Below are 27,617 nucleotides of genomic sequence, written 5' to 3' on the forward strand. Positions count from 1 at the left end.
GAAGAACATAAATATTTACACCTGTCAAACTGATTTTTGTTGTTTATAAGTAAAAATTATTAATACACTTAATTTTCAAAAAATATTTAAAACAGTGGGGCCAGGATGCAAATCAGCTGTGTGACCTTGGGTAAAGCACTTAACCTCCCTGAATCTTAGTTGTGTTAGTTCATGTTAGACTGTGTTAGTTCATGTGTTAGCCATGTTGGACTGATGTGAGGATCAATGAGAGAGTATTTACTATGGTGCGTACTGTTAACTGCTGGCCAAGAACCAAATCCTCCCTATCCACTTGGTTGTGAACAGAACTCTGATTCTGGTTCAGTACTGGGAAGCCCTCGTTTTCAAGAAAGACTGAGGGTAGTCTAGACGAGGTTCTTTTAGTGAATAGGAAAACAGTCTTTACTGACTCCAGACTATAAAAATGCAGGCCTCGAATTACTGTAGCTCATCTGTACTGATGAGGGGATAAACTTGAGGAAGATGAAAACCATCTCAACTGAGGATGGTTGAGTGGCAGGCAGTCCTTGATGACAGTGTTGAGCTGCTGAATTAACCAAACTAGAAGTGAGGATTAATTTTGGAAACCAAAAAATTTCTTGTCACCTCAATTAGGATTTTCTGCAACTTATTGCTAAAAGCAATCTAAATGATACGAGGTGAAGTACTAGGCATAGCGTCCCAGGGGTGGAGTAAGCTCCCAGCACTCGTTAGCTGTTGCTGTCATCCACTGTAGTATCCTCTGCATTTGAGATGAATCCACAAAATCAACTCTAAGTACTTCTAACATTCCCACAGCTGAGTTTGTTTCTTTAAACTACTCACTATATATAAGGCATCATGTGAGATATAAAGATGGATCCATAAAAACAAAAAGCTGTGAAGTATTGAAGGAATGAATTATAACACTAAACACAGAATACAGCAGGAGCAAGATGAAATGACAGCTGGACTGAAAAAGACAATGAGCACTTTGATTTTGAGGGGCAGGGAGATCCGCACAAGAGAAAGGCTCTAGCTGAGTCTTGACAGCCAAGAGTAAGCAGGCCTGCAACTGGTTATGAGGATGAGGTGGGAGAGACAGCCTCATATTGTTTAAAAACATGTGTATAGTAGGTAAAAAAAAAAAAAAATACTCACTTGCTCCCATATTTTGCACTACTTGATCTTTTCTTCCTATACTTCTCATGAGGTTCATCCAGCTTCTCTAGGATGCTCTTTATTTGCTGAATTGTCTTAAAGGTTGTTACAGAATCCTCAATTACAAAGTTAGAATAGTCATCAGGCTCTTTCTGTGGTCCTTGATAGACAGCTATAGTTCCACAAGCCTCTGGAAGGAGCAGTGAAATCTCTGATCACAAAACTAAATTCCATAAATGCAACTTGTAGTATAAATCAACACTTTTCAACTGTGTTAACTGTCTCTGGGGAGATTCCCCTTGGTAGTGCATAGACGTCGAAAATTTATCAACTGTATTATTAGGATCATTAGGTTTGCCCATGAATTTCTATGAAAAATAGCCCCCCCACCCCCGCTTAGGTGTTTGTAAACTTTGGTAAATTTAGGAACACTTTCAACTTTTTAATAATGCCAAAGCAGTATTTTAGGAATTGGTAATAAAAGCTTATGGTTTTATGAAAACAGATTAGCTGTGTATTTATTTACCTTCCATCTTCTGCAGCTTAAGTAAACTGAGGGTAAAAAGGGAATAAATTCTTTCTATTTCTCTGTCTTCATCAATATCTATTTGGATGTCTGCAGGAACACCTCTATGGTAAAAATAAAATTAAAGACATTGAAAAAGTTTTATTTTGTTAACATACCAAAAGATTTTTGTTAACGTCAAAGACTTTTTTTAAATACTTTTTTTTTTAAGTTGTCAATGGACCTTTATTTTATTTATTTATATGCGGTGCTGAGAATCGAACCCAGTGCCTCACACATGCTAGGCAAATGCTCTACCATTGAGCCACAACCCCAGCCCAACATCAAAGACTTTTGATGGTCCAGGACAAAAAATAGAATCATGAGTTTTATAAAAATAACTTCAGAAATTTAGTTTTATTGATAGTTAAATAAAATGTGATCAAGAGGGGTTTGGTAACTATTTGACTCTAATTATATATAAGGAGAGGATTTTAACAAGATCATTTTTATAACCTACACTGTATCACAAAAGCAATTCATTATTACTTAAGTCTATAGGACTATGGTTATTCCATACAATTAGAGAATGCTAAATGCCCTTCTCTTCCTTGATATCTTGTTCAAGCTTCTTTTATGGTTGTGGTGAATGGGGCGGGGCAGGGGATTACAGATACTGGGGAGAGAACCCAGGGCCTCTCACATGCTAGGTAAGCATTGCACTCCGGAGCCACATCCCCAGTCCTTCAGGTTTGTGCTTCTATTTAAACAATGCCATTCTTTCTTTCTTTGTCTTTTACTTGTGCAACCATTATTAATTTCAGAACATTTTATTTTCTGGTACTGGGGACTGAATCCAGGGTGCTCTACCACAGAATCACACCCCCAGCCTTTTTCATTTTGAGATAGGATCTCAATAAGTTGCCAAGGCTGGCCTTGAACTTGTTATCCTTCTATCTCAGCCTCCTGAATGGCTGGGATTACAGATGTGCACCATCACACCTAGCTAATTTCTAACAGTTTCAACACCTTCTCAAATCCTGTATTCATTAGCACTCCCCATTCCTCCATTCCTTCATCCCCGGCCACCACTAATTTATTTTCTGTCTCTATGAATTCACCTATTCTGGACACTTTATACAAATGTTTTCCTACAATATGTGGTCTTTATGTCTGGCTTTCACTTAGCATAATGTTTTCAAGGTTCATCTGTATTGCAGATTGTATCTGTACTCCATTGCTTTTTATTGTCTATAATACTCCATTGTATGGATATACTACGTTTTGAAACATCGCTTTTTTAATAGGAAAGAAACTTACGCAGTACATGGCTTGCAGCCTGGAGTGTTTTCACTAGTCTCTTGACAGCAGAGCCAGTTTCCATTTAGATATGCTGAGGGATGGAAAGAACTGAGCCTATTTTGATTGCATCGGCTCACCCTGCAGAGTATATCTATCCATTCATTAGCTTCCACACAATTATTTGCCTGGACATAAAGTGGTTTCTCTGTATGTATTACCTGGAACATCTTCATAGGCAATTAAGATAAAAAGTTAGTCTTCAAAATCAGAACACTGCACATAACAGAAAAATATATATAACAGAAATCCAGTTTGCTTGGCTAGATAACTGTGCCAAAATATTTTATGATTATTATTTTTTAAGCAAGTTAGTCTCAAAGACAATCTGAGTTAGATGGTACTAAGAAGCAATACAACATAATGGAATTTCCAGGAGCCACACGTGTTGCGAAGAATGGATTTTCATGTAAATAAGAATAAAGGGAGGGAGGGAATTTCAGATTGAGGAAAAGGTATGAAAAGGGAAAGCAGTGGGGAAATACTGAGGAATGACGACATCATCTTGCTAGCTTGAGTGGAGCATATGTGCTGAGTGGTAGCAGAAGACAAAACTAGATAAACAGGTTGGGATGATATCACTTAAAGACCCGAACATCAATATAAGAGGAAGTGAGGGGAAAGGGGGAAAAAAAAACAAGGGAGAGAAATGAATTACAGTAGATGGGGTAGAGAGAGAAGATGGGAGGGGAGGGGAGGGGAGGGGGGACAGTAGAGGATAGGAAAGGCAACAAGAATACGACAATAGTATGGCAGTATGTAAAAATGTGGATGTGTAACCAATGTGATTCTGCAATCTGTATATGGGGTAAAAATGGGAGTTCATAACCCACTTGAATCAAATGTATGAAATATGATATGTCAAGGACTATGTAATGTTTTGAACAACTAATAATAAAAATTAAAAAAAAAGACCTGAACATCATACAGAGAAGCGTAACAGTAGGGAAGTACTGAGAAAATTTCCTTTAACTTAATAAAGTAGGCAGACTGAGGCATCAATTATGGACAATTTCAAGATGAAGCATGAGCTAACAATTTATAAACTCAATAATTTTGGTAAACAATAAAATAAACAACTTCTTAAAAATTAAATAATATATATAGCTTAAAATGCTTTCAATATTTATATAACTTACATTTTTCCTATTGAAAGAGCTCTCTTCCAATTTTTCCACAGCAAGAATGTTTTTTACTGGAATTGTGTAAATTGCATCTTTGCCTAAATAATAAATAAGACAAAATTAAAATAATTTCTGTCAAAATTACAAAGGTAAGAAGTTAATATAGAGTTTAAGTTCTTCCTCTTGATGGCAGAAATATATATATATATAACCTACAGTAGACTTCTAGATAGTAGGTATTTTTTTGTTTTATGCAACAGATGAATTTTGATTATTTTCTATAAACTAACTTCCTTCTTACTTTTTTCAATATAAATTAAAGCACTGTCAGGGAAAAATGTGGGAATAAATTTGATATCAATGTAGAAAATAAGAATGCTCCAAAGTTTGTACCATTAATTCTATGGAAAATGAAATGACTAAATACTTAGCAATAGAGACCTATTCAAATAGAGGCTGAGGCATGGAATTTTCTTTAATGGGAGTTGTTACGTAAGTACTGGATATGGTTACATAAGCAGATTTTTTTTTCTATTTCTCCAACCTAATATTTAATTAAGAGTTTAACCCTCAATTGGGCATGGTGGTGCTGTGCATGTAATCCAGTGACTTGACAGGCTGAAGCAGGAGGATTGCAAGTTCAAGACCAGCCTTCACAACTTAGCAAGGTCCTACGCACCATAGTAAGAGCCTGTCTCTATAAAAAATAAAACAGGGTTGGGGATGTAACTCAGTGATAAAGTGTCTATGGGTTCAATCGCTGGTACCAAAAAAAAAAAAAAAAAAAAAAAAATTAACCCTCAAAACAATGTTTTTTAACTAAAAAATTGTGTTCATGACTATCACATATCGGCTAGTCAGCTGACTACACTCCAAAGCCACAAAATTTACTCTAGGAGGTACAGGCGACAAAAGCAAAATTTTTATCTGGTGGAGTAAATCTTTCAGCTAATTTAAGGGTTTAAAAATTCAGGCAGAGAAATTTGAGCTGAAGGAGCTCCATAATACTACGGCATGAAATATGAAGCACGTTGACTTCCAATTTATTTGAGAATAAACTACCTCTCGCACGATCATAGAAACTACAGGCAAATATAATTCTGTTTTCTGGTCATTATATAATGCCTGAAGCTTTGCTTTAAAGACTGTGGATCAAAATGCTGGAGATTAGGAACTTTTTTTTTTTTGGTGCTGGGGATAGAACCCAGGGCCTTGTGCATACAAGGTAAGCACTTTACCAACTGAGCTATATCCCCAGCCCCCAACTTTACCTTTTATAATTCAATGGATTAGTACCTTTTATATTATTCATTGGATTAGTGTAATTTTTTTTGGCAAAGAAAACTATTTGGTTAATAAAGAGCTTTCTGTCTCAAAAAGAGAGGTTAATATGTTAAGCCAGCTTCCTGTTATAAAATCTAAAATTTAGGCCATTAAAGCAGATGTGATGTGTGTGTGAACATGTGTGTATGTAAAAAAAGATATGTTTAATGTCTACTATGTATCAAGCACTGTTCTAACTGATCATGATAGAGCAGTAAACAGAACATACAAGGTCCCCTATGGAGCTTGCATTTAGGTCTGGAAAGACTGATAGAGGACAAATAAATATTAACTAGAGATAAATGCTACAATGAAAATAAACAGGTGATGCGACAAAATGTAATTTGGAAGTTATTTTAAATTGGGTGGTTAGGGAAAACATCTCTGAGGAAATGGCATTTACGTTAAATAAATATGAACCATAAAGGCATGGGAAAATAGGAAAATACTATTAGTGGTGTCTTGGAAGCAGAACAGATAACATGAGGGTGAGGGAGGGAGTAACTGAAGGAAGCCATAGCTCAAGTTAAGTGTGGGATAAGATGGCTGCAAAAGTAGGAGTAGTTAGGCAGAGATTCAAGACAGTGCACACAGACAGCTGGATCAGGAGGGACTCAGTCATACATCAGGATTATTAACAGATGAGCTGCATCTGGAACAGCTGGGCCAAATGTCCACAAGCAGACACAGCAAAGATGTACAGTGGGCTGCAGGGTGCAATCTCACAGGCAGCTGCTGACCCTGAGGAGACAAGCAGCAGCACTCCTGCCCTCCCTCACAATCACAGAACACTCAAGAGATGAATGGATCATAAAACACAAAGATGGGCAAATTACCAGGACAATAAACAAAGAGATGAGGAAAAACATCACTCTGAAGAAAAGATGCACGTGATTGAAAGGTTAACAACTGAGGAAATCAGGAGTATAAAAACTTGGGTGGGGGGCAGTGGGCAGAGGAGATACATGTTATCTGGGTACTGACAGGATACCACAGAGATTCTAGCCAGAGAATTTTAAAAATTTGCAGGTGGACCTGATCTTCAGATTTATTGAATATACAATACAGACACATAGCCCTTTATTGGGGTTCCCCTAGCCACCCTATTTCTGGACAACTTTTAAAATGCGGTATATGGAGAAAATGCACTGCTCTCAAACACATACGCTGTCATAATATCATCAGGGCTAACTTCACAGTAGTGCTAATATTGAGTCCAATATGAGTTAGTAAAATGAATATTTTATTGAGGAAGCTCCAAAAATACAATACAAAAGGACAAAGAAAGTAAGAGAAAAGTTTGGGCCATAGTGAATGGATCTCAAAGTTTCATTATATGACTAATAATTTAAAAAATAGAATAGAAAGTGTTTAGGAGAAAATTAGAAGTAAGAATATCCCCATGAAGAAGGTAGAAACTGTCAGTCAGTTGAAAAAGATCTATCAAGTACTAGGCAGGATAAAAGAAAAGAAAACAAAACCAAATACCTAAATTCTGGGCAGTACAATACCCGAACATAAAGGCTAAAGAAGATTCCTAAGAGTTTCTAGAGAGAAGAATCCAAAGACTGAGAATCAGATTGACATAAAAATCCTCACCAGTTAAAATGGAAGCTGGTAAACAATGGGACAGTATTTTCAAAGTTCTAAGAGAAAAATGATTTTTAAACTCAGTTTATAATTCAAGAGAAAGGATAAAATAAAGATTTTTTTATATATATATATATGCAAGGACTCAGAAAATTTATCAGCCGTAAAGTGTATGTAAAAAAATTTCTTGAGGAAGTACTCTTGTCAAATAATTATGAATCTAGGAAAAAGTCAGATATAATATATAAAAAGCAGTACTGGGCAAAGAAATAGAAAAACTGATAGACAAGGACAGAAAAGTTATGAAAACAATGTAAAAAGGTAAAAGAAGAAATTTGTAATGTTTTGAACAACCCACAATAAAAAATTTAAAAAAAAAAAAAAAAAAGGTAAAAGAAACACCCATGAATAATAATGCCAGATGACTTCATTATGGCGATATCAGGAAAAGATATGAGCATGATAATATTCTCTCCAGGCTTGAACAGAGACTTGGATTGACTGTAGACATTAAGATAAACACCTAAGTTTAAATTTGTTAACAATTCAAAATAGAAACAGAATGTCCAAATTCCCTCCTTGGGAGGAGGAGCATATATGCACATAAGCATATGCTTAATTATTCCAACAAAAGGAAAGAAAAGAAAAAGTAAATCCAATAAACAGAAAAAGCCTAAAATAGAAAATGCAAAATTAGTAATCACAGTAATCACAATAAAAGTGCCATAAAATTTCCCTACTAAACAACTACAATCAGGTTTTAGTTAAATTGTCATTATCTCCTTAAAAAATTAGAATTACCACAAAATGTACTGATCCCACTTCTATGTATATATCTAAGAGAGCTTAAGACATATATCTATGCAAAAACTTGCAAATGAATGTTCACAGAAGCATCATTCATACTGCAACTGAAGTGTCCATCAACTGATAAATCAATAAACCCAATAATAGTATACAACCATTCACTAGATTATTATTCAACCATGAAAGAAATAAAGTGCTGACTGATGCTAAAATATTATGTTAAAAAAAGATGTCACAAAAGGCTACATATTTATTGTATGATTCCATTTATATAAAATATCTAGGACATGCAAATCCATAGGAGACAGAAAGTAAATTAGTGATTGCCAAGGGGTGGGAGAAGAGAGGGATAGAGAGTAGCTATTAGTAAGTGTAGAATTTCTGTCTTGGATGATTAAATGTTCTTAAATTAGTGGGATTGCACAACTTTATAAATACAGTCATTGCTTAGTATCCATGGGGGATTGATTCCAGGGTCCTCTGCCCCTCTCCCCTCAAAGCCCTAAATCCTTGGATGTTCAAGTTACTTGTATAATATGGCATGTTATTTGCATACAACCTTAATACATCCTCCCACACTTGAAAATCATATCTATTTGTAATACCTAATACTATGCAAATGTAATAGAAATAATTGTTATATTGCCTAGTTTAGGGAATAATGACAAGGGGAAAAAAATCTACATGTTCAGCACAGATGTAACATCAGAGGCCTAACTACAGTTCTGATCTGTGGTTGGTTGAATCATTGTATGTGGAACCTGGGTATACAGAAGGCCAATTGTATGATGAAAACCAATACATTTTATACTTTTAAAAGGGTGAATTTTAAAATAATAATTTCATAATAATAAAATAAAAGTTATTACCAACACAATGTTGGCCCCAAGGGACACAGTTAAAATAATCATGATTCTATTTTTGATAATAGTGTAAGAAACTTCTGTAATTCTGTTTCACAGAAGGCAAGTATTAACCAGGTGCGTATTATTGTAACAAAATATCTGAGACAGTTAATTACAAAGAGAAAGGTTTATTTTGGCTCACAGCTTTGAAGATTTCAGTTCATAATCAATGGGCTCCACTGCTTTGGGCCTGTGGTGAGGCAGGATATCATGGCAGGAGTGTGTTGGAGCAAAACTGCTCACTTCATGGCCAGGGATTAGAGCAAGAGATTGGGTCCATCAAGGGTATGGTTATAATGACCCAAAGACTTCCCACAGGGTTCTAACTCCTAAAACTAAACCCTCCCAAGAGGACCACCCTAGGAACCAATTTTATAACACATGGACCTTTGGAAGACATATTCAAACCACAACAGCAAGTATAAAACTCAGCAAATCACTGAAAATAACCAAGGGTAGATGACAATCTGAGACATGCTTACTCATGAAAAACTACACAGTAAGAATGGAGTTTTTGGTCTTTTGGCCCTGGGGTGCTTCTCTATCCCCAGCTTTGGCAATAAAAACTTAGTTTTACTGTTTGGAGCCTGCAGATTCAATTTAAAGATGAGATTCTGGGAGCAAGAGAATTACCAAAGGCTGAATGATAAACTGTCTGGATGACGGGACCAAGGACCTGAAGAGACACTTCTCAGAAGAGGATATACAACCAATCAACAAATATATGAAAAAATGTTTATCATGTCTAGCAATTAGAGAAATGCAAATCAAAACTACTCTAAGATATCATCTCATTCCTGTCAGAATGGCAGCTATTATGAAGACAAACAACAATAAGTGTTGGCAAGGATGTGGGGAAAAAGGCACACTCATACACTGCTGGTGGGACTGCAACTGGTGCAGCCAATATGGAAAGCAGTATGGAGCTTCCTTGGAAAACTTGGAATGGAACAACTATTTGACCAAGCTATCCCTCTCCTCGGTCTATACCCAAAGGACTTAAAATCAGCATACTACAGAGACACAGCCACATCAATGTTTATAGCAGCACAAAACCCTCAATTTTTGAAAAATTACAACCACCATATTTTAAGCTCATCATATTAAACAACCACTACTACCACCATCAGTAACAACAAAAGGAAAAAAAAAATAAAAGGAAACAAGAAAAAAAGTGAAAATATCAGAAAAAGAGAAAGTACAGCAAAATTTTTCTATTTTCAATGAAGACCAACTTAATTTTTTTAGGAAAAAAGATCAGTACTTTTAATGCCCTCTGTAAGAAATCCTTGCATGTCCTATGGCTGAAAATTCTATTGGATGGCCTTGATATATTTATTGAAACATTGTCAAAAGTGGATTGCTCATGTCTTTTTCTGGACACTCCTGTCAGTCTACCAATCTTCCTCTTATGCTAAAGCTACAAAGATACCCCAGTCTTCATGACAGCTTTAATTTTGAATTTGAAAATTAGTCCTTGAACTTTGTTCCACCTTTTTGACATTTTTTTTCCTGTTCTTTATTTTTCCATCTATATACATTTCAGAATCAACATGTCAGTTTTTGCAAAAAAGCTGGCATGGATTTAAAGTAGGACTGTGTTCAAATCAAGATGAATTTGGGGGATAAGTGACTTCATAAAAAGATTCATACTGAATCTTCAATTTACAAAAATATGTCATGTTCTATTTAAGTCTTTATCTCAGTGATGTTTTGTAGTTTTGACACAGAGGTGTACTTTTTATTATTTATTTATTTATTTTTAAAAAACAAACGCACAAACAAAGGCTTTGTAGATTTTTTTAGGGAGGGGGAGATAGAGAGAGGGGGAGAGAGAGAGAGAGAGAATTTTTAAAAAATATTTATTTTTCATTTCTCGGCAGACAGAACATCTTTGTATGTGGTGCTGAGGATCGAACCCGAGCCACATGCATGCCAGGCGAGTGCACTACCGCTTGAGTCACATCCCCAGCCCTAGAGGTGTACTTTTAAAAAATTTATTTCTATGTATTTTAGAGTTTCTTTTTTGGAACTGTTATTGAAAAGAATATGACTTTTAAAATTTTGCTCTCTGCTGCTAGTTTATGAAAATACAGTTTATTTGTATATATTAATCTTGAATCTCAAAGTTTTGCTAAATTTACTTTTTAGTTCCAGTAGTTGATATGTTGATGCTTTAGGATTTTATATATAACTGTGCCTATTCTTAATTATAATTTCCAGTAAAATATTGAATGGACCTTACCAAAGTGGATAATCCTTGCTTTTTTAACTCCAGATTTCTCATTATACATCTTTGATCAGATTAAGGATATTATCTTCTAGACTTCATTTTTGTGTTTGTTTGTTTCAAGGGCACCCGGGGAATGAACTCCGGGGCCCTCAACCACTGAACCACATCCCCAGCCCTATTTTGTATTTTATTTAGGGTCTTACAGAGTTGCTTAGTGCCTCACTTTTGTGGAGGCTGGCTTTGAACTCAAGATCCTTCTGCCTCAGCCTCGTGAGCTACTGGGATTACAGGCATGTGCCACTGCAACTGGCTGAGTTTTTTATTTTAAATCACAAACGGGTGTTAAATATTTTCAAAGGACTTTTTATGAACTAATTACATAATTTACTTCTTTTATTACATTAATACAAACTACACTGATTGGTTTTCACATATTTAATTTTGCATTCTTAGGACAAACTCCATTTGGTTATGATATATTATCATTTTCCTCTTGCTGGAATTAATTCATTCTATGTATTTTTTCTTATAAAACCTTTGGTTTTAGCATCAGAATTACACAGTCTTCAAAAGATGAGTTCATAAGTATTCTTTCCATTTTTTTTTTACTTTTGGTACTGGGGTGCTTAACCCAGGGGTGTTTAACCATTGAGCAATATTCCAGCTCATTTTTATATTTTATTTAGAGACAGGATCTTGCTGAGTTGCTCAGGGCCTTGCTAAAGTTGCTGAGGCTGGCCTCAAACTTGTAATCCTCCTACCTAGCCTCCCGAGTGCCTGGGATTATAGACATATACCACCATGTCCGGCTTTTCCTTCAATTTTCTAAGAGTTTTGTGTTTGAGGTTGATACTATTTCTTCTTTAAGTAATTGGCTGACTTTGCCAGTAAATCTATCTTACCTGGAGTTTGTTTCTATCACAAATTTCTTCAAAAACAGAGAGGGTTTTTCAGATGTCCTACTTTTGCTTGTGTCAGTTCCGATCAGCTGTGTTTTTCTAGGAAATTTGTCCATCCATGTGAATTGGCGAATTTATTGATAGAAAGTTGCTCAAAATAGTTATTAGTTTTCTAATGTCATTAGGACCTGTAATGATCTTTTCCTCTGCCATTCCTAATAATGTTAATTTGTGTTTTCTTTTTTTTTTCCTTTGATCAATCTTGTTAGGCATTTTTTCAATTGTATTAAAGCTTAACTTTGTTATTTTTCACTATTAAGTTGTCTTTTCTATTTTGATTATTCTCTTCATTTTTGCTATTATTCCATTTAATTTGGATTTATTTTGTTCTTTTTCTAGTTTCTTAAGTTGGAAACTTAAGAAACTAGAAAAACAAAATACAATTGGTAGCAGTATTCAGACAAACATTTTACATATCATAAAATTCATCCATATTAAGTGTATATCTGAATATATTTTTGTAACTCTAGTGAGTGGTGCAATCATCAGAATAAACAAATTTAAGAACAGTTTCATTTTCCCAGTAAGACCACTCACGTGCCCTGACAGTTTAGTCTGGTTCCCATTCTCAGTTCCTGACAAACTCATACATGCATGGAGATTGATTTTAGTTCATGATCCTCTCCCTTTCCCTCCCTCTTCTTTTCATTTTCTTAATGACGACTTTTGAAATAAAATAAAAAAAGTTCTGAATTGTGATGAGAATCAATTTACCAATTTTTTCTTTTATGAGACAGACAAACATAACACATAAGAAAACTCTGCCTAACCTAAGGTCTTGAAGATTTTCCAATGTGAACATTTACAGCAATTGATTTAAGTACCATTTTAGCTATATCGCACAAACTTTGATGTGTTGGTCACTTTTTCATGGCTATTTAAAAATATTTTTAAATTTCCCTGGAGTCTCTTGACCTACAGGTTACTTAGAAGTATGTTATTTAATTTCCAAATATCTGAAGGCTTTTCTAGATATCATAAGTTTATTAATTCTGTTGTAGTGAGAGAACTTATTTTGTATAACATCCACCTTTTGATATTTACTGAGATTTATGCTCCACTGTGTGGTCTAGCTTGATGAATATTCCAATATTTACAGGAAAAGAACATGTTTTCTTTATTTTGTGTAATGTTACATAAATTTAAATTAGATTAAGTTGATTCAGGGTATTGTTTCAAATTTATATATTTTCACAGATTTTCCTGGCCTATATTATCAATTACTGAAAGAAAAATATCAAAATGTTCAACTCTGATTGTGGACATGTCTATTTCAATTCTGTGTCTCTCTTCCAACTACAATGAATTTATTATTAGGTACACACACATTTAGAATTATTAAGCCTTCCTCATAAATGCTCTTTGCGTTATGAACTATGCCTTTACTTATTTGGAAAAATTTGTCTTAAATTTTGTCTAGGATTACTATTAAGTTTACATCATGTCTATTCCCATCTAATTACTTTCTTTTTTTTTTAAAATATAATATTTATTTTTTAGGTGTAGATGGACACAACACAATGCCGTTTTTTTTTTTTTTAAATGTGGTGCTGAGGACTGAACCCAGGTCCCGCCCGTACTAGGTGAGCAATCTACTGCTGAGCCACAATCCCAGCCCGTCTAATTACTTTCAACCTATCTACATCTTTATATTTAAAGTCATATGTTACAGAAAGTATACTACTGGATCTTGCTTTTTTAAAAAGCTAGTCAGTTTGTAATAATCAAATACAGTTCATTTATATTTACTCTAATTATTGATATAGTTGGGTTTAAACCATTATTGTGTTATTTGTTTTCTATTTGCCCCCTCTGATTTTTGATCCTTTGTTCTTCTTTTCTTGCCATTCTTATTATTTTGGGGGTGGGAAGAGGGGTCTGGTTAGTTATACTCATTTTTTTTTTACCCCTCTAAGAGTCTGTTATTAATATATAGTCTTAACTCATCAGTTTTCTTAAAATTATTTTTGTGACACTTCATAAAATATAAGATCCTTAAAATAAATTACTTTATCCCCTTCCTTTGTGCTACTATTGTCATACATTTTATATTCAGATATGCTATAAAACCACAATTCAACATTATAAATTCTGCCTTAAAAAGTTACTTTTTAAAGAACTGAGAAAACAGAAAGATTTTCTTGCATTTATCCACATATTTACTATTTCCTGTGTTCTTCATTGCTTCTTGTGGACCTCAGTTTTCATTTGGTATTATTTCCCTTTAGATTGAAGAATCTCCTTTAGCATTTCCTTTCATAAAGCCTGTTGACAATGAAGTCTCTCAGCTTTTATTTATCTAAAGGATATTTTCATATTTGAAGGAAATTTTCATTCAAATAATTCTAGGTTGAGAACTTTTTCCTTCAGCATTTTAAAGTTCGGTGACTTCACACATGAAGTTAGCTGTTAACTGTACTATAGTTTAGTTCCCTTATATGTAACCTGTCTTTTGTTCCTCTGCTTACAAGATTTTTCTTTATTGCTGGTTTGATTGTCATGTCTCAGTGGAGTTTTCTTCGTATTCATCATGTTTGCAGTTCACTGAGCTTCCTAGATCTGTAAAATAATGATTCCCCCACCCTACCAATGAGGGAAATTTTAGGCCATTATTTCTTCGAATATTTTTTCTGTCCCATTCTTTATCTATTATTCTTCTGGGATGGTATGACCATGCATGCAAATGCTTGATTGCCTGATATTGTTCCACATTCTGCTTTACCCGCCTTTGTGTTCCTAAGTGGGTCAGTATCCACTGAACCTTTTTCAGGCTCACTGAACCTTTCTTCTGATATCTCCATTCTGTTGCTAAGAAGCCCAGACGGTGAACTTTTCATTTCATATATTATACTTTTCAATTTGGAAATTTCCATTTGATTCCTTTTCGTAGTTTTCTTCCCCCGATGAGATTCTCCCATTTCTTTACTCATTGTGACGACCTTTTCCATTAAGTCTTTGAAATATTTATAATAATAGCTTTAAAGTCCATGTCTGCCATTTCCAACATGCAGATCATCTAGGATCTACTCCCACTGACTGCATTTTTTCTTGATTGTGCACCATGGTTTCCTGTTTCTTTTCAAGTTATCATGTTTCACTATATACTGGGTATTACAGATGAAATACTACTGAGACTACAAAGTCTTTCCTTTAACAGTTACAACATCAGTTGATCACTCTGAATCTTGGTTTTATATTTTGCTTATACTATATTTTGGCATTTGTTTGTTTATTTTTGTGATAGTGGGGATTCATCTCAGGGCCTTGTCCATGCCAAGTAAGTGCTCTAACACTTTTAAATTTTTATTTTGAGATAGGGCCTAGCTAAGTTCCCTATGCTGGCCTCAAACTTGTAATCCTCCTACCTCAGCCTACTGAGTAGATGGAATTACAGGCCTGTACCACCATGCCTGGTTATACTTTGCTGTTCTTTTTTTTTTTTATATGAGAGAATTTTTATTTTATTTTTTTTAGTTTTCGACGGACACAACATCCTTGTTTGTATGTGGTGCTGAGGATCGAACCCGGGCCGCACGCATGCTAGGCAAGCGTGCCACCGCTTGAGCCACACCCCCAGCCCATATACTTTGCTATTCTTAATCCTCCTAAACCACCACCTTTTTAAGATTTCCATGAAAATTCTGGGGTGTTTACTAAACTTTTCTAAGTAAAATTCTAAAGTCTATCTCCCATGAGGAGGACAAAAGCTAAAATCTTTGCTCATCTTTTAAAATTTTTCAGTTATTGCTTTTCATGAGCCTCTTTGGCATTTCCCCTTGCATGATCAAACTAATAGTCAGCTATGGATTTCAGATGCAGATTGAATGGCTTCTCTTCTCCTCACCTCCACATCCAGCCTATCTGCCAGCCCTGAACTCCATCCTTTGATATTCAAACTAATAAAACTGCAGGTTTCTGCTTGAATTTTAGCCACTTCACACTGCATAGGCTGGAAGTAATTTTATGGGTATGGGGGAAAGTGTGCACCACCATGCCCACCTCCATGTATTTATTTTTAAAAAGATAACATCATCCCTCTAGTTGTTGGTGCCTCTCTCACTCCTAGTATCTAGTCCTTGAGCAAATCCTCTGATGACTATCTTTAAAAGAGATCAGGAATGGGATCCATTTTTATCACTTCCACTGCAACCAACTGGGTTAAGGCATTATTTTCTCTCCCCTTATTATTGTAATAACGTTTTCAAAAGTAGATAATATCAAATTTTATAGAAAGGAATTTCAAAGACAAATTTGTTAATAACCTATTAGTATGTTTAGTAAAACTTAGAGCTGTGGTTCTCAAAGTAATTCAGATGATAGCACATCTGAAAGACCTGGTGTTCTCTGAAGAACATTTACTAAATGCCTTTATGCCCCCAATAATATGGCCATTACCACAGAGCATGTTAAAAGACTAGGGGAAGAGACTGATAAAAGTAGTGACTATACTGCACCAGATGTTATAAAGCTAGGGGGCTAAGAAAGTACAATAAAGGAATAGCTATACTGAGGTGGCTACAGGCTTAAAATAACATCTATAAAGAGCTGATATTTAATTTGAAGCTTAAAGGACACCAGATTACACAATGGAAGAAGGAAAAAAAGAGGATTTCTAGATAGAGCATATGCAGAAGCATGAATGTAAAAAACACAATTTAAAGGAACTATAAGAGCCAGTTTGGTATGGTCCTATATGGAAAATGCAAAAAATGAGAATGGATGAGTCACAAAGACACTGGAACATAAATAACTTTTAATTTCAGCATACAACTAGGAGAATTTTTCCTTGTAGAATATGACTACATTATAGTATAGTAATATAAAATCATAATCATAAGCACAATCAACATATCAACAAAAAGCTGTCAAGGTAATCATTACTGATAGCTGATTGAGTGTTTGATTAACACTCATTTGCTACACATTAATTTAACTATACTGAAGATAATTTGCTTACTATTGCTTATTGGTAACTGTGTAAGTGGACATCAAAAATTCAACAATTTACTGGATAAAAATCCTTAACACTGAGAAAATTCTATTAATTCATTTTCAAGAAAACTGGAAAGAGACCACTTATCTGTTTCTTTGCGATAGAAATATTGATTCAGAATAATATGTTTTAGCAGGAGATTGAGTGAAAGATTCAATTATGTAAAGCTGTGCTATAGAAAATCTGGGAGGCATTCTTTCAGACACCGTAGTTACACAGTAAATATATCAAGAGATTACTTAACTGGTACCTAGCTACCTAGAAAACAGCAAGGAAACAGGAAGTAAGCAAAACATCTGCTGAACAACCAGGAAATGCAAAGCCCATGTACTTTATTCATAGGGAAAAGTCCTACTAACTTCACTGGAAGCCTTGTAATCTTTTGCATAATTTTAACAAATATAGTTCGGGCACCCTCATTTACAGAAACTTAGCAGCAAAAAGTGGAGGCTGGTGATTGAGATGGGAACAGGATGCTGTGTAATGGTTTCCTGACAACACAAAGAATTTAAGTAGACAGCCTGACCATAAGATGAAGAAAACTGCATAATACAAACACAGAGTACATAAAAAGCAGAACAGTCCAGGTCAGCTGGGGAGTAAAGGCATTTAGCTGGAATAAACAGCTGCACACACCCATAAGTAGCCCTGAAAATATCACGAAATCAGAGTACCACATAATAATATTATTAATAACAGCCCCAAGTCAACTAGAAAAAGTAAACTTTCATTTAATGAATTCTTTTATAGAAGTCAGGAAAGCATGTAATACAGTTTGAGAAAAATTCATCAAAATAGTTAAAACAAAAAGCATGAATGCTTAACTGTAGGCTTCGGGAAATAATCTTAAAACCTCCTATGTCTCATTCCTCCAACAACTGCGAAAACAACGCAGTTCCATGGTGTCTGTTTTATACAACAGTGACCTAATTCTATAAAATTTTATCCTCTTAAAGCCATTGGACAGAACAGTGGTTCAAGGTTTATGAACTCTGTGAAATTAAATGCAAAATCTTGTGTCTATGTTCTATGTTCGATTTTCTAGAAGGGCTCATAGCTATTATATAATTCTTAAAGAAGATTATAAACAAATGACTCTAGAGTATTGGTTTAGATTAGAAATGCTTTAAGTGAGGAAAAAGTAACTCATTTATTTAAATGTAAACATAACTAAGTGTACATAATTGGTACCTATGCTTCACAGGTGAGAACATAATCAATATAAGCTGCAATTTCTAAAATATTTGAAATATCCTATCTATATCCCACTGATCTTTGTCTTAGTATTTATCTGCTATAAGAAATGGGGTGTCTAAAAATACAATGCATTTTGTTTTTTACTAATACATTTGGACATATAATTTGGCTAAGCTGTTCCTAAAGAATTATGGAACAAAATTTTTTTTTTTCTTAGCTAGTATGATGGCACATACCTGTAAACCCAGTTACTTCAGAGACTGAAGCAGGGGGATCACTTGAACCCAGGAGTTTCAGACCAGCCTGGGAAACACAGTGAAACTCAGTCTCTTAAAAAACATTTTTTTTCTTATTATTTTTATTATTTTCGTATTTTTTAAATTATTCTTCTATTCTTATTATTCTTCTAATCTCCAGTGAAGCAGTCTATTTAATTGTGCCTACAGTCTCTCAAAAGTATCTTGTATCTGATGTTTGTTATCATTCTAGAATTTATAGTGGAAGCTCTCTTACCAGATCTTCATCTAAGAGACTTGATGGATTAACTAATAAGATTTTTCACTTCCTTTGTAAAATCCACTGAGAGATGCTCATGAGATACTGAATATTTCTGGTCCCTAGGCTATTCTGTTATGCCTACACCTTTCCACTTCCATTGGTTAGGCTATTTTGCTTACCAATTCCATTGGCTTTGCTCCCAAAACTATACCAGTTCTCCATATTGTAAATATTATATAAAGTGACAAAATAAGTCTCTCTACTAATAAGTTTATCATTTATTTGAAAGCCAGGAAAAGACTTTTTTGAAAAGACTTTGAAAAAGAAAACCCATGCCCATACAAATAAAACTGATGTTGGGGTGAGACAGAAGGTAGGAAATTCAGGGTGACTATCCTGAAAATCTAAAAGGATTCTGTACGTGGATTCTCTTTCAGATCTAGATTCACTTTGGAAAAAATTCAACCTGAAAACTGAAGCATCAGAAATATATTTACACAAAAAAGACAAAGGAGGAAGTACAATCTATACTCCAGTCTATACTGTTGTACTCAAAGACTGCGGCTCTTTATCCAAAGACGGTAAACAAATAGGCTGAGGTCCTGGATTCAATCCTCAGCAACACACACACACACACACAACCAAAACTAAACAAAATGCTAAAAAATTATAAATACTAAGAATAAGCATCTTTTTGTTTTATTTTTTAAATGATTCTTTACTCAGCTTCTTGGTTAAGTGAATATCTTAGGATCCTGATCACTTCAGATGAATGAGATTCTACTATTTGTGATCTAGGGCCTTGACATTATAATTATTCTTGCTAAATTATCAGTAGCTAATGGTCTTCTGTATGTAGATGCTTTACGACAGATAATGCTTTAACTGTAGACAATGCTTTACCCTCTCAGGGACAAATTGCCTCTCTATACCTCTCAATCACACTGTAGAAAGACGGCTTTCTTTACCCTAATAGCCCATTTGTGACAACAGTCTTTTTAGGAGGCAAACTATTAAAAACCTCCATCTTGGGTTAGGCTGGGCAATAGCCTACAATGAATCTGACAATTGTACAGGGACCACAATCTATGGTATGACTGTGGTGAATTTTAGCTGATGTCTTCTAAAAAAAAAAAAGAAATTACAGAAATAGTCCTGTTCGTTTGATATTGAATCCTACTGATATGCCTAAGAGTTAAAGTAACTTCCAAGTACTAAGGTGTTTAACTGTTCTTCCTTCTATACTGACTAGAACAATAGGAATTTACCAGGGTATTTCAGAAAACAAAACATACTGAAAAAAATGTCATTTCTAGTAACACAAGAAATTCAATGTGTGCAAAAAATATAATTTACATGGTGTCACTTGTCAGCTATCTATTTTATTCTTTATATCACCATGAGACATTTTACTACTTTGAAAGAATTCACTATAGTGAATTAAGAAACAAAAAGGAGGGGCTGGGAATGTGGCTAAGCGGTAGCATGCTCGCCTGGCATGTGCGGGGCGCTGGGTTCAATCCTCAGCACCACCTAAAAATAAAATAAAGATGTTGTGTCCACCGACACATCATATCCACTAAAAAATAAATATTAAAAAACTCTCTCTCTCTCTCTCAAAAAAAAAAAAAAAAAAGAAAGAAAGAAAAGAAACAAAAAGGAAAGCTTCACTGAGAACTGGAGGGAAAAACCCACAATAAAGCATAAACACAACTACCTGGCTGTTTGTGGTAGGTGAGCTCCCTGCTGGTTAAGCAGAACCACCGTTTCTTGAAATTCTTTTTTCCAATTCGAGTTCTTCCCTGAGCTCTTTTATTCATTTCACTGTCAAAACAAGAGGTAAATATTTAGCTACAAAATTCAATTGGTTCATCCATAACAAAGAATGATCCTTTAATTTTAAATGACATGCAAAATTGTAATAAGTATATGACAATATTTTTGTTATTTATGATTCTTATATTTATTTTGGTGGTACTAGGAGATGAAGTCTTTAATTAATATAGTATTTAAAATTATGCTACATACAGAGTAAAAAGGGCCAAATAAGGAACCGCCCCCTTAATTTCCTATCATGATTAGCTTACTTTAAAACTGAATAACGCTGTCACTTTTTCTAACTATTCTAATACCTATTTCACTGAAACAACATGGGATTATTATGGACAGGGAGTTGTGGCCCTCTGTTAATTTGAAGGACAATGAGGGTGACCTACCTGACTAATGTGACCTAGGCAGTCCTAGCATAAGAACAGAAACTCATTCCTAGACCCATGCTCTTTGTATTTAATGTTTACACTGAAACATAACTTTCATGTCTAGTTTCATTCAATTACCCTTCTTTCAGGTGCACAGGCTCGCTTGTACCACTGGACTCTTTAGTTTCAGTCGATGAAATTTCATCCAAGAACTAAATGGAGAAACGGGCAAATATTACACCATGCAAAAAGGTACATCATAAAAAAAAAAATTCAGTTTAACTTACATGCCATTGGTTATATTGGAAACTTAGGACTTAATAGGCTTATACTCCTTATTACTCTTAAAAGTGTCCTGGTACAGATACCAAATTATATAGTTATTGTGAATAAGAACTCCCCAGGTTTTCATCCCAGGGATGCAAGGTTGGTTCAATATCCGGAAATCAATAAATATTATTCATTATATCAACAGGCTTAAAGCAGGACCAAGACAGGGATACCCACTTTCACCACTTCTATTCAACACAGTCCTCGAATATCTCTAGCCAGAGCAATCAGGCAAAAGAAGGAAATGAAAGGGATACAAATAGGAAAAGGAGAGCTAAAACTATCTCTGCTAGCTAAGGACATGATTCTATATTTAGAAGACTCAGAATACTCCACCACAAAACTTCTAGAACTCCTAAAGCAGGATAAAAAATTAACACTCATAAATCAATTGTGTTCCTAAACTCCAATGACAAATCAGCTGAAAGGGAAATTAGAAAAACCATCCTATTCACAATAGCTTCTACTAAAAAAAAAAAAAATTCCCTGGGAATTAATCTAACAAAAGAGATGAAAGACTTTTACAATGAAAATTACAGAAAACTAAAGAAAGAAATTGAGGGGCACTTTAGAAGATGAAAAGACTTCCCAGGTTCTTGGCTAGGCAGAATTAGTATTGTCAAAATGACCATACTACCAAAAGTGCTATACAGATTCAATGAAATTCCCATCAAAATTCCAATGATGTTCTACATGGAAATAGAAAAAGCACTAATGAAATTCATCTTGAAAAATTAGCAATAGCCAAACCAATCCTTATCAAGAAGGCATCACAATACCAGACCTAAAATTATATTATAGAACTCTAGTAACAAAAACAGCATGGCATTGGCACCAAAACAGTAAATAGATCAATGGAACAGAATAGAAGAAACAGAGATGACCCCACAAAAATATAGTACCTCATACTAGACAAAGGCACCAATAATATACACTGGGGAAAAGATAGCCTCTTCAACAAATGGTGCTGAGAAAATTGGAAATCCTTATGTAGCAAAATGAAATTAAACCCCAATCTCTCACCCTACACAAACTCAGCTTAAAGTAGATCAAGGACCTAGGTATAAGACCAGAAATCCTGAACATACTAGAAGAAAAGGTAGGCCCAACTCTAACATATGGGCACAGGAACCGACTTCCTCAATAAGACCCCTAAAGTGCAAGAAGTAAAATCAATAATCAATAAATAAAATGGTATCAAATGAAAAAGCCTATAATAGAATGGGAGAAAATCTTTACGACCTGTACCTCAGATACAGCATTAATTTGCAGGATATAGAAAGAAATAAAAAAACTTAACACCAGAAGAAAACCAAATAACCCAATCAATAAACAGTTAAAAGATCTGAATAGGCACTTCCCAGAGGAAGAAGTAACAAATATATGAAAAAATGTTCATCATTTCTAGAAATCAGAGAAATGCAAATTAAAATTGAGATTTCACCTCACTCCAGTCAGAATGGCAATTATCAAGAACACAGCAACCATAAATGTTGGCAAGGATGTGAAGGAAAAGGTACACTCAATTGTCCCACACTGCTGGAAAAATTCCAGAAAATTTGGAATGGAACCACCATTTGACCTAGTTACTCCACTCCTTGGTTTATACTACAATGATGCAGCCACATCAATGTTTATAGCAGCTCAATTTCATAATAGCTCAGCTATTGAACCAACCTAGGTGCCCTTCAACAAATCAATGGATAAAGAAAATGTATATATACACAATAGAGTATTACTCAGTCATAAAGAAGAATGAAATTTGCCAGTAAATGAAAGAAACTGGAGATTATCATGCTAAGTGAAATAAGCCAATCCTAAAACAAACCAAAGGCCAAATGTTCTCTCTGATATGTGGATGCTAATCCCGAGCAAGGGAGGATGGGGAGGGGAAGAATAGAAGTTCATTGGATTAGACAAAAGGGAATGAAGGGAGAGGAGAAAAGTGGGGAATAGGAAAGACAGTAGAATGAGTTGGACATCACTTTCCTATGCTCATATATGAATACACGACTTGTGTAATTTCACATCATGTGCAACCACAAGAATGGGATCCTAATTAGAGTAGTTATACACCATGTATATATAATATGTCAAAATATACTCTACTTTCGTGTATATCTAAAAAGAGCAAATAAAAAATGTATTTCATATATTTGCTTAAAAAGACTAAAGAAATTAAAGACATTCAAAACATTCTCAACTTTGAAGCACATAGTTTCTTTTTGTTTCAACCCTCATGTTAGGATGGTATATACTATAGCCATCTGAATATTTTAATTTTTTGGTAACATACCTTTGGTTACTGCCACAAATGTGTTACTCATTAAATGTTCAATAATTCATATATTTTTACTATGGTAATTAAATGTCCCTTATATTACAGGCACATTAGGCCTTTACCCCTAGACCAGGGGTTCTCAACTAGAGGCAATTTTATTCTTCAGAGACTCTTAGAAACATCTGGAGCATTTCTGGTTGTGAAAACCAGGGATGTACTGACATTTCAGGTATATTGCTAAACATCCTATAATTAAAACAGGTCAGTCCTATACAATCAAGAATTATCTGGCTCCAAATAGTGTTACTGTCAAGAAACCTTAACTATAGAAATTTTATAATTTGTGGCAAGAGTAGCTGTTCCTAAAACTTCTTTAGACACTGTTTTAGTGGAAAAACTCATGACTTTTTTTTTCTTTTTTTTTGCAATATTGGGGATTAAACCCAGGACCTTGTGCATGTTAGATAGATGCTCTATCGCTCACTAAGCCATCCCCCTCCACTACAAAACCCATAGCTTTTTATGAGAGGAAAAGTTGGTGGTGGTGGGGGAGAGTATTTTTGATGGATAGTTTAAACATTCTTTTTTTAAACTGGAGGTTGACTCCTAGGAATAATAATATAACATGCTATTATTTTCAGAAAAAAAAAAAACATACCTTTTTAACTGCTATAATATATCCTTCTTCTTGAAACATTTTGAAAAATTCACACATGAATGTCTCTTTGAAACTTGACTAAGAAAAAACAGAGAATTTATGGGTAAGTAGAGAACTAAGAAAATAATGGACTTTATTTTAAGCTGAGGATTAAGGGTTGAAAGGGTTTGATTATATATATCCAGATAATAGGGATTGGAGCTGAGGACTTCTTTTAAAGATGGTAGGAGATTATGGCATAGATGGTTAGATAACCAGATTGCTCCTGAAGTTACTTACTGGACTTCTCCCTCCTCAGGTGTGTCAGGATGAGTAAAACTGTCTTTTTTAATAGGTGACTAAGATGCAACATCTACCTAAAAGATAACTATTGCATCTATGTGTATATAATTTTTCCCCTCCCCGGTTTTGATTTTAATATGGAAGGAGGTAGGTGAATCATAAGATAGAACAATAATTAGAAGTGTGAAAAGAAAATATGTGAAGACTCACCTTGCTTTTGGAAAGGCTCCCCCAGCTTCCCAAAGTTTGAATGGTTTTTGAGATGAGAGTTAATGTCCTAATTGTCTGTGCATCCTAGAGAATTCAAGAAGACCAAAATTCTCGTTAAGTTTTCAAGAAACACAATTTGTATAAAAAGTAGAGTGAATGAGCTGCATGTCTCTAAAACAGTGACTCAAAAGAGTTCATTCAAATCACCAACATAGATAATATAAACAAGGCGGCACACAACTCACTGAACTAAGGAATTAGGAGACTGAAGAAGGCACATGTAATTGAAAATTCCTCTCACAGTAATTATATTTAATGATTGATGTGTTACTTCTGAAAGCCATAATTTAACTAATACTATAAACAAGTTATTTTGTACAATATGGAAAGTATCTACCTGACAAATCATATTCGTTTTTGGAATGTTGACTGTTATCTACTTTTCTCTAACTTATAACTTAAAATAGTAGTTTCCAAATTTTCTGAGCTCAATCCATTTAGCATATTCAATAATTTATATGGCTTCTGCAATCAACTCTTTTCACCATGAAAGTAAAGACATAAAGCTAGACTAGGAAATGAGTAGTCACCCCATTCACTTAGAATCTTACTCGAAGGTAACTATTTGGTCTATTATCTAGAGTGTTTTTACAGGCCTGCCTACCTGAAAAAAGTAAATGTAAATAAAATTGATCAAATGGTGTTCTCATGAGTTTTGTTTTTCGTGGAGCTGAAGATTGAACCCAGTCCTCACACTTGCTAGGTGAGAGCTCTACCCCTGAGCTATTCTCTAGCCCCTTCTCATAAGCCATTGTTCTTTATTTTTATAAACTGAGATATAATTTACATACAGTGAAGTGACTAGGTCTTAGATGTATAGCCTGCTGAGTTTTCACCAATCCACATATCCATGGAATCAACTACACCCCACCAGGACACAGACCATTTTTCTTTGTTTTAGGGATTCAAAGTAAAACAATACCTTCCATTAAAAGAAAATTCAGGAAAATTTAGATGTAGTCAAGTATAATTTTTAGTTGACATTCCTTAATTTTCTTAGTATCCCCACAATGAAAACAGGCAGTGAAAACAGAAATGAAAACAGAATCTGCACAATGAAAATGAAAGAGGAAGAAAAAACCAGGATGTGAGGCAATCTGGAAAAGAAGGACTATCTGGGAAATGACCTCTGTAAGATACTTACAAAACAGTTACAGAGCTGGATTAAGGTTAATCAGAAAATACTTTAGTTGGAACACCCAGGTTCCATTATGTCTATGAAAGGCCCTAAAATTCTCCGCCTTTTAAGAAAGTAATATTCTTCAGGTGTCCTGGTAAACTGAATTTGAACTGAATTTCACTAAGACTTTTCCAGTCAAATTTTGTTTTAAATTCAGTGGTTTAGATTACTTCTTCCTTGAATCAGTAAAAGGGAACAAAACATTTTATTCAATTTCAGAACAGCAGAAGCTTATTTACATCAACATGGTCTTCCATACTGTTTGACAATTATATCACTCTGGCTGCTGTTGATTCCCTGATGTACTTTCTGTATAAGCTGTACTAAATTTTCCCCTCACTATAATTTTTCACAGATGAGTCACAGATGATCAGGATTTACCTACTCAATGGCACCTACTACACATCCTGCCACTGGCACTCATTAGATGCTATATAACATTTATTAAATTAAAACGTTGAATTTCTCACCCCAAACTAACCTAGTAACCATTCTCCTATCCTTTTTCCTTGTATTAGGTTAAATCATATGAAAGTGCTATTATTTGTCTATTTCTGGTCTACAGAAACATTTTTCATATGGTTCACCATGATCTTTCAATCTTTTCTCCAAGGTTTATTTTACTGCTTTTTCTTTTAAAGACACTCTTTCTGAATCCTATGGGATATTGATCTGGTAGTATATCCCTTCTCTCTTCAATTTCTCCCTCTATTTAAACCACACTCATCATTTGATAAGCTCTCACCATCTTTCATCATTCACTCACTTACTCACTTGAGCATTTACTTGTCCTAGACACTGTGCCATGTGCTTAGGATACACAAATCTGGAACATATTCCTGTTCTGCTCTTCATGTATTAATAGCCCACAAGTGAAGACTGTACACAGATGTTCATACAACAGCATGAAAAATGTCATGACTAGGAGAGCCACACAATACTACAGGCACAAGACAGGCATACAACCAGACTAGCAGGTTAAAAAAAGTCTGCCTTGGCTGGGTCTTAAAAGGAGCTATTAATGAGAGAATGGCAGTAGAGAAGGATAGTCCTTTTCTTCATTTTGCTGTTAAACTTCTCAAAAGTGGTCTACCATGTCACTGTTAATATCATCCGTAAATTTAAAAAAAAAATCATCCATACACACACACACACACACACACACACACAAACACGCATATGCATGTGTATATTCCTGAATTTGTCAGTGTCTTTTAGCAGCAGGGAAAGCTCACTTTTGATATATTTTCTAGGATAAACTGTATCTATCTACTCATTCTTTCATCTTCTGCAATCTGACTTGCTTCTCTTCTACTCTATTAAAATACTTTCTCACAATTCAATGAATTTCTAGGTATAAAATCCACCAACTTTTCATCAGTTCTCCAAACTACTCAGTACCCCTCAATACTGGTCTTGACAATGTCATCATCGCTGGTCACTGGGATCATTCATTGCCTGCTCTCAAGTTTCTATAGCAGAATCAACCTATCTAAACTCCTTACTTGGTACTAAGCTAGCTTTAAATTTATGTATAGAGTTTTAGATTGTTTATCATAAGTATTGTCCTGTTAATGACAATTAGACTCAAAGGTTCTTAAAACAAAGCAGAAATGTGGTTCAAGCCTCACCAGGAATGACGAAAGAAAGAAAAAATTGCAATAAAATTGGAGATAAAAGCAAATAATAAAATTATATAGCAGTTTTGAAGCCGTCTTTTTGGAATACTTATTGGAAAATAGTGACCTAAAACACAGTCTATGATTAAAAGGATTTAATTTCAAC

The 27,617-nt window shown here is 34.6% G+C and overlaps 1 protein-coding gene across 4 annotated transcripts in view; it reads right to left on the bottom strand.

Moving 5' to 3' along the window:
* Window positions 1–27,617, bottom strand: part of Rasa2 (RAS p21 protein activator 2) — a 108,834-nt gene that overhangs the window by 4,773 nt on the left and 76,444 nt on the right. For 2 of the 4 annotated variants that reach the window (XM_071615595.1, XM_027933797.2), the window contains exons 16-23: window positions 24,593–24,676; window positions 24,101–24,178; window positions 20,970–21,043; window positions 20,351–20,457; window positions 4,144–4,226; window positions 2,966–3,174; window positions 1,667–1,770; window positions 1,141–1,330 (exon numbers count right to left, since the gene is read on the bottom strand). In XM_071615595.1, the coding sequence (XP_071471696.1) occupies window positions 1,141–1,330; window positions 1,667–1,770; window positions 2,966–3,174; window positions 4,144–4,226; window positions 20,351–20,457; window positions 20,970–21,043; window positions 24,101–24,178; window positions 24,593–24,676 (929 nt within the window). Of the gene's footprint in view, window positions 1–1,140; window positions 1,331–1,666; window positions 1,771–2,965; window positions 3,175–4,143; window positions 4,227–20,347; window positions 20,458–20,969; window positions 21,044–24,100; window positions 24,179–24,592; window positions 24,677–27,617 lie in introns of all 4 variants that reach the window. The other 2 variants (XM_071615594.1, XM_027933796.2) reach the window with 1 other exon arrangement.

Source organism: Marmota flaviventris, chromosome 8 (genome assembly GCF_047511675.1).
Source record: "Marmota flaviventris isolate mMarFla1 chromosome 8, mMarFla1.hap1, whole genome shotgun sequence".
NCBI classification, from domain to species: Eukaryota; Metazoa; Chordata; class Mammalia; order Rodentia; family Sciuridae; genus Marmota; species Marmota flaviventris.